Below are 8,624 nucleotides of genomic sequence, written 5' to 3' on the forward strand. Positions count from 1 at the left end.
ATTCGTGTAGATGAGAAGTTGCTGAAGAAAGAAACACTAGAACAAAAAAAGCCCCTTGTCTAGTGAAGAAAGACGATCCAAGTCCGTAAACCGGGGTTACTTTGATACAGGGTTCGCATATTTTGTATTGAAGCACCCTCATTTTTCAAGATATTTCAACGAATCTTGAACCAAACTTTTCAGCAGCAGCCCTGACGTATCAGACGTTTATCCACAGCTTCATACCAAAGTTTCAGCACTGTAGTCGCGGTAAGCACGCGCCCCGAGCTTACGAATGTATTTTCGTGGCGTTTCAAGTCATTAAACTGCGAAAAAACACAAAAAACATGATGTTCCAAAGTAACCCCATGGCCGTGTTCAGAATTCCCCATGTATCAAAGTTACCCCTTTAACTTGTGTTGTTTTATGTTTTAATTCATAGTAAATCGTAGAATTGAATTATAGAAATAAAAAACAAGGCAAAACCAGTTCAAATAGTTGCGTAATTAGAAAATAACTCATCAGAATTCAACAGGTTGCTCAGTTGGTAGCGCCAACACATAAATCATTGTTGCGAAAAATATTTTTCTGTTTCAATCGATTGGCGATGTCAGCGCACTCCGGTAATTGATTCTTGAAACCCCGACACCACCAGGGGGTCGCTAGTTGTACAATTAAGCTCGCCAGAACGGCTCAAAAATAAAAAACAGGTTGATGGTAAGTGTTTGTTCCGGAAAACCACATTATTGCATTCAGTGTTTTGCTTAAAACCATGAATAATTTAGATTTTAACAACAATTTATTATTATTGTATTTATTTTATAATAAAATTTCCGAATTGGCCAAGTGTAGGGTAATGTTTCAAGGGCCCAGGACGATTCAACCGAACTGTAAAACAAAATTTAAATGCGGTCCCTTGAGCCGCGGAGAAGGTTCGAAATAAAATACTTCGTGTGGTTCATAGGACCGCTCTGGGCTGTGGGGAAAGTTCAGTTGCGAGCCTACGGACCGCACTGGGGCTCCACGTGTTCAACAGCTTACGCATGCATGAATCTTCAGTCGGTGTATGGCAAAAACGATCGTATGAAATTCCAATTGCCTGTTCAGTTCCCTCGAAGTTTTACGGTCCCGATATTTCTAGAAAGAAGTGTGAAGATAAACGCTCGCGCTCGCTCTGAAGTTCGCGCCGCGTTCGCGCTAATGGCCAATTTTTATATTGAACGCTCGCGATCCAAAGCCTAACCAATGAAAACAATTATACAGGTCGTATGACCGGCCAAGTCAGACTATTAACAACTCTAATTAATATTGCTTCAGACGGAGTAATGAAAAAATGTTGAATTATTACCAAAAACGCCCAAAGATTGATACAAAAAGATTATAATTAGAAATATAAAGATTCTAGATGAAAAATTCTTGAAAAACTAGAAGAAGGGAGGATTTGGAGTATGTGGAGTTGAGAAGAAAACAAAATGGAGTTGGGAATAATAGTTACCGTCGAAAATGAAATAGAAGAGGAAAATTTTCAATATATTAAAACACACGTCGCTTTCACGGTTCTCGTTACCGAAATTTTAAGTTAATTTATTACTGCGACTACTGATTCGGTGAATAAATTGACGATTTATCATTTGAGTCAAGTAGAATTTCACCACTTCATCCGACATCTTAATTAAGAATAACCGTTAACTTTTGCGACATTGTAACTGTATGTAAAAACTTTTTTTTTAGATAATGAATGAATGAAACATTCAAATTCATGCACTCGACGTATTGATGTATAAATAAAAATGACAATGGCGATAATGATACTTCAAGTATGCTGAAAATATTTTCCAATGTTAACAATCGCTTTCGAATTGTTATTTTCGTATGTAAGCCTAATGCGGTCGACTAATTAAACTGACAATGTTCGTAGTCCGACAGAATTATACGTCGAGGTTTCTATTCATTTAACAACAATTTAAAAAAAGTGTTGGAATGTTTTATTTCAAAATAAAAATATGCTTAATTCACCTCATTCTCCATTGGAAATCATCAACACGGAACTAGGATGGTTGAACGAAGCTGAAGATCAAAATCTGTCTGTTGAAGATGTTGATGATGAAGCTACAGATGCTGGTGATTACTGCTCAGAGTATGGTTCTTCTTTGGAACAAGAACCAGATTCAGAAGATAATCAAAATGTGTACCATCAAGAAATGCTTCATTTACCTCGTTCTCTATTATGAAAACTCAACCACGTAAACGTTTTTTCAGATAAAATAATAACCAGCAAACAAATTTGGCCAAATCAGGCGAATAGGGTGGATGTTTGATAAATTTTACCTCACGTTAATCATTTAAAGTTTGAGTCGATGGGACGAAGCTGAAGATCAAGATCTGTCTGTTGAAGATGTTGATGATGACGTTACAGATACTGGTGATTACTGCTCAGAGTATGGTTCTTCCTTGGAACAAGAACCAGATTCAGAAGATAATCAAAATGTGTACCATCAAGAAATGCTTCATTTACCTCGTTCTCTATTATGAAAACTCAACCACGTAAACGTTTTTTCAGATAAAATAGTAACCAGCAAACAAATTTGGCCAAATCAGGCGAATAGGGTGGATGTTTGATAAATTTTACCTCACGTTAATCATTTAAAGTTTGAGTCGATGGGACGAAGCTGAAGATCAAGATCTGTCTGTTGAAGATGTTGATGATGACGTTACAGATACTGGTGATTACTGCTCAGAGTATGGTTCTTCCTTGGAACAAGAACCAGATTCAGAAGATAATCAAAATGTGTACCATCAAGAAATGCTTCATTTACCTCGTTCTCTATTATGAAAACTCAACCACGTAAACGTTTTTTCAGATAAAATAATAACCAGCAAACAAATTTGGCCAAATCAGGCGAATAGGGTGGATGTTTGATAAATTTTACCTCACGTTAATCATTTAAAGTTTGAGTCGATGGGACGAAGCTGAAGATCAAGATCTGTCTGTTGAAGATGTTGATGATGAAGCTACAGATGCTGGTGATTACTGCTCAGAGTATGGTTCTTCTTTGGAACAAGAACCAGATTCAGAAGATAATCAAAATGTGTACCATCAAGAAATGCTTCATTTACCTCGTTCTCTATTATGAAAACTCAACCACGTAAACGTTTTTTCAGATAAAATAATAACCAGCAAACAAATTTGGCCAAATCAGGCGAATAGGGTGGATGTTTGATAAATTTTACCTCACGTTAATCATTTAAAGTTTGAGTCGATGGGACGAAGCTGAAGATCAAGATCTGTCTGTTGAAGATGTTGATGATGAAGCTACAGATGCTGGTGATTACTGCTCAGAGTATGGTTCTTCTTTGGAACAAGAACCAGATTCAGAAGATAATCAAAATGTGTACCATCAAGAAATGCTTCATTTACCTCGTTCTCTATTGTGAAAACTCAACCACGTAAACGTTTTTTCAGATAAAATAGTAACCAGCAAACAAATTTGGCCAAATCAGGCGAATAGGGTGGATGTTTGATAAATTTTACCTCACGTTAATCATTTAAAGTTTGAGTCGATGGGACGAAGCTGAAGATCAAGATCTGTCTGTTGAAGATGTTGATGATGACGTTACAGATGCTGATGATTAGTGCTCAGAGTGTGGTGGGGTTATCGCGATTTTTATACTTATTGATCAATAACGATTATTGGATTTTCTGACCTCCATTTCATGAAATTTGTTTTCGCAAGCTGGATATGATAAAATCTGAGTTTTCATAATCTATACTTACGGTTTTTTACAATGAAAATTGGATTTTTTAGGTTATATCCAGTTTTTCCAAGATAGTTTGATTCTTCCAATTTTAATTTGGTTGAAAATATTGTTTTTTGAGTCTCAATTGGTTTCGGATATTTTATAAACGGCGGTTGTCGGCTTCTCCAAATGAAAAATACCAAATGTAACTTTTCTCAGAGAAAATTCACTTGAAAAAGACTTTTTCGATATTGATTTAGTTAAAAGCTGGATGTTTGGAGTTTCATCTTGTTAAAAATCAACCTTTTTGTTTTTAATTTGGTCTGAAATTTGTTTATCTGTGTTTTACTTGTCTAAAACTCAGCTCCAGGTAATTTTTTAACAAAATTGGCTTCTCCAGGTTTCATAGACAAATAACGGGTTATATTCGGGTTTATTATCCAAAAATTAGTATTTCTATGATGAATAAGTTCAAAAACTGGCTTGTTTAATAATAATTAAATTTTACTCGACATAATTATCGTTTTTTTTTGTTGAAAATTGGATTTCAGAAGTTATATTGAATTAAAAGTATTTTTTGGGTTTTTCAATATGAATTTAGTTGAAAACTGGATTTTTAAAGCTTCATTTTGCCGAAAATTGATTTTTATGAGTTTAATTTGGTCTAAAATATGTTTTTTTTCAGTCTCACTTGATTAAAAATTGGTTTCAGATATTTTATAAACAACTGTTGTTTTTTTGGGCCAATAATTGGCTATGTTAGATATTATGTTAACTTTCTAGGATTTCCGGAGTTGTTGTTTTGTTAAAAATTAATTTTTTTGTTTTTAATTTCGTCTAAATTTTGTTTTTCTGTGTTTTACTTGTCTAAAAATCAGTTCAAGGTAATTTCTTAACAAAATTGGCTTCTCCAGGTTTCATAGACAAATAACGGGTTATATTCGGGTTTATTATCCAAAAATTAGTATTTCTATGATGAATAAGTTCAAAAACTGGCTTGTTTAATAATAATTAAATTTTACTCGACATAATTATCGTTTTTTTTTGTTGAAAATTGGATTTCAGAAGTTATATTGAATTAAAAGTATTTTTTGGGTTTTTCAATATGAATTTAGTTGAAAACTGGATTTTTAAAGCTTCATTTTGCCAAAAATTGATTTTTATGAGTTTAATTTGGTCTAAAATATGTTTTTTTTCAGTCTCACTTGATTAAAAATTGGTTTCAGATATTTTATAAACGACTGTTGTTTTTTAGGCCAATAATTGGCTATGTTAGATATTATGTTAACTTTCTAGGATTTCCGGAGTTGTTGTTTTGTTAAAAATTAATTTTTTTGTTTTTAATTTCGTCTAAATTTTGTTTTTCTGTGTTTTACTTGTCTAAAAATCAGTTCAAGGTAATTTCTTAACAAAATTGGCTTCTCCAGGTTTCATAGACAAATAACGGGTTATATTCGGGTTTATTATCCAAAAATTAGTATTTCTATGATGAATAAGTTCAAAAACTGGCTTGTTTAATAATAATTAAATTTTACTCGACATAATTATCGTTTTTTTTTGTTGAAAATTGGATTTCAGAAGTTATATTGAATTAAAAGTATTTTTTGGGTTTTTCAATATGAATTTAGTTGAAAACTGGATTTTTAAAGCTTCATTTTGCCGAAAATTGATTTTTATGAGTTTAATTTGGTCTAAAATATGTTTTTTTTCAGTCTCACTTGATTAAAAATTGGTTTCAGATATTTTATAAACGACTGTTGTTTTTTAGGCCAATAATTGGCTATGTTAGATATTATGTTAACTTTCTAGGATTTCCGGAGTTGTTGTTTTGTTAAAAATTAATTTTTTTGTTTTTAATTTCGTCTAAATTTTGTTTTTCTGTGTTTTACTTGTCTAAAAATCAGTTCAAGGTAATTTCTTAACAAAATTGGCTTCTCCAGGTTTCATAGACAAATAACGGGTTATATTCGGGTTTATTATCCAAAAATTAGTATTTCTATGATGAATAAGTTCAAAAACTGGCTTGTTTAATAATAATTAAATTTTACTCGACATAATTATCGTTTTTTTTTGTTGAAAATTGGATTTCAGAAGTTATATTGAATTAAAAGTATTTTTTGGGTTTTTCAATATGAATTTAGTTGAAAACTGGATTTTTAAAGCTTCATTTTGCCGAAAATTGATTTTTATGAGTTTAATTTGGTCTAAAATATGTTTTTTTTCAGTCTCACTTGATTAAAAATTGGTTTCAGATATTTTATAAACGACTGTTGTTTTTTAGGCCAATAATTGGCTATGTTAGATATTATGTTAACTTTCTAGGATTTCCGGAGTTGTTGTTTTGTTAAAAATTAATTTTTTTGTTTTTAATTTCGTCTAAATTTTGTTTTTCTGTGTTTTACTTGTCTAAAAATCAGTTCAAGGTAATTTCTTAACAAAATTGGCTTCTCCAGGTTTCATAGACAAATAACGGGTTATATTCGGGTTTATTATCCAAAAATTAGTATTTCTATGATGAATAAGTTCAAAAACTGGCTTGTTTAATAATAATTAAATTTTACTCGACATAATTATCGTTTTTTTTTGTTGAAAATTGGATTTCAGAAGTTATATTGAATTAAAAGTATTTTTTGGGTTTTTCAATATGAATTTAGTTGAAAACTGGATTTTTAAAGCTTCATTTTGCCGAAAATTGATTTTTATGAGTTTAATTTGGTCTAAAATATGTTTTTTTTCAGTCTCACTTGATTAAAAATTGGTTTCAGATATTTTATAAACGACTGTTGTTTTTTAGGCCAATAATTGGCTATGTTAGATATTATGTTAACTTTCTAGGATTTCCGGAGTTGTTGTTTTGTTAAAAATTAATTTTTTTGTTTTTAATTTCGTCTAAATTTTGTTTTTCTGTGTTTTACTTGTCTAAAAATCAGTTCAAGGTAATTTTTTAACAAAATTGGCTTCTCCAGGTTTCATAGACAAATAACGGGTTATATTCGGGTTTATTATCCAAAAATTAGTATTTCTATGATGAATAAGTTCAAAAACTGGCTTGTTTAATAATAATTAAATTTTACTCGACATAATTATCGTTTTTTTTTGTTGAAAATTGGATTTCAGAAGTTATATTGAATTAAAAGTATTTTTTGGGTTTTTCAATATGAATTTAGTTGAAAACTGGATTTTTAAAGCTTCATTTTGCCGAAAATTGATTTTTATGAGTTTAATTTGGTCTAAAATATGTTTTTTTTCAGTCTCACTTGATTAAAAATTGGTTTCAGATATTTTATAAACAACTGTTGTTTTTTTAGGCCAATAATTGGCTATGTTAGATATTATGTTAACTTTCTAGGATTTCCGGAGTTGTTGTTTTGTTAAAAATTAATTTTTTTGTTTTTAATTTCGTCTAAATTTTGTTTTTCTGTGTTTTACTTGTCTAAAAATCAGTTCAAGGTAATTTCTTAACAAAATTGGCTTCTCCAGGTTTCATAGACAAATAACGGGTTATATTCGGGTTTATTATCCAAAAATTAGTATTTCTATGATGAATAAGTTCAAAAACTGGCTTGTTTAATAATAATTAAATTTTACTCGACATAATTATCGTTTTTTTTTGTTGAAAATTGGATTTCAGAAGTTATATTGAATTAAAAGTATTTTTTGGGTTTTTCAATATGAATTTAGTTGAAAACTGGATTTTTAAAGCTTCATTTTGCCGAAAATTGATTTTTATGAGTTTAATTTGGTCTAAAATATGTTTTTTTTCAGTCTCACTTGATTAAAAATTGGTTTCAGATATTTTATAAACAACTGTTGTTTTTTTAGGCGAATAATTGGCTATATTAGATATTATGTTAACTTTCTAGGATGAAATTCAATTGAAAAAGTTATTTATTTAGTTAAAAGTTGGATTTTTGGAGTTTCATCTTGTTAAAAATTAATCTTTTTGTTTTTAATTTGGTCTAAATTTTGTCTCTCTGTGTTTTATTCGTCTAAACATCAGTTCAAGAAATTTTCTGGACAACATTCGCTTTTCTAGGTTTCATAGGCCAATAATTCGCTCTATTGGGAGCTACTTCTCCAAAAATAAGCTTTTCCAGCTTGAATTCGTTTAAAAACTAACTTTTCCTAATAATACTTGAAGCAAAATTCTTTCTCGAAGATAATTCAATTCAAAATTGTGTTTCAATATTTTATTTTTATTTTTATAACTCTATTTTTTGTGTAAGAACGGATTTTAGATGTTATATTAAATTGAAAATTGGCTTTTCCGAATATAATTGAGATGAAAATGACTTTTTCAATACGAATTTGTTTAAAAACTAGATTATTTCAACTCCACTTGATCAAAAATTGAATTATCTGATTTTAATTTGTTCTAAAGTGTTTTTTTAAGTTTCACTTGGCAAAAAACTATTTATTTCTATTTCTAGTTATTTTTATCGAATCAAAATTGGTTTTTATTGATATTGATTGGCTTGAAAAAGAGATTTCCTGTATTCAATCATGTCAAACGTCGATTTTTATAAGCTGGAAATGATCAAATGTGAGTTTTTTCAACTACCCATATCGTTTTTGTTTCTTCACTAGAAACTGGATTTCATAGTTTACAATTACTAAAAAATTAAATAGCCACCCCATTTGAGGACATTTCATTGATCGCCATTACTAAATGTATTGTAAGGTACTTCGAATTGGTTGAGCATCCACCGTACGCACCAGAACTGACCCCTCTAACCTCAAAGTTTCAGTTCCAGTATGCTGCTACAACAGATTTTTCCTCCATTGCATTCTGTAGTTTGTTAATTGAGACAGAATGCTATTGAGAAGGCACATCGTTTCAAATATTATTTAGATCCTGTAGTTTCACTCTCCTATTATATTCCTGAAAGTTTGTGGTCCAACTGAAG

At 30.5% G+C, this 8,624-nt stretch overlaps 1 protein-coding gene across 1 annotated transcript; it reads left to right on the plus strand.

Moving 5' to 3' along the window:
- Positions 1 to 1,982: 1,982 nt before the first annotated feature.
- Positions 1,983 to 3,414, plus strand: LOC130447826 (uncharacterized). Its single transcript, XM_056784859.1, has 5 exons — positions 1,983 to 2,167; positions 2,328 to 2,468; positions 2,629 to 2,769; positions 2,930 to 3,070; positions 3,231 to 3,414. Exons 1-5 carry the CDS (start codon positions 1,983 to 1,985, stop codon positions 3,412 to 3,414), a joined length of 792 nt encoding a protein of 263 aa, XP_056640837.1.
- Positions 3,415 to 8,624: the final 5,210 nt, after the last annotated feature.

This window comes from Diorhabda sublineata, chromosome 8, assembly GCF_026230105.1.
Source record: "Diorhabda sublineata isolate icDioSubl1.1 chromosome 8, icDioSubl1.1, whole genome shotgun sequence".
Taxonomy (NCBI): domain Eukaryota; kingdom Metazoa; phylum Arthropoda; class Insecta; order Coleoptera; family Chrysomelidae; genus Diorhabda; species Diorhabda sublineata.

Coding starts and splice junctions, on each gene's coding strand:
- LOC130447826 (XM_056784859.1), top strand. CDS start 1,983: ATGCTTAATTCACCTCATTCTCCATTGGAAATCATCAACACGGAACTA. Junction 2,168..2,327: donor TCAGAAGATAATCAAAATGT/GTACCATCAAGA, acceptor AATCATTTAAAG/TTTGAGTCGATGGGACGAAG. Junction 3,071..3,230: donor TCAGAAGATAATCAAAATGT/GTACCATCAAGA, acceptor AATCATTTAAAG/TTTGAGTCGATGGGACGAAG.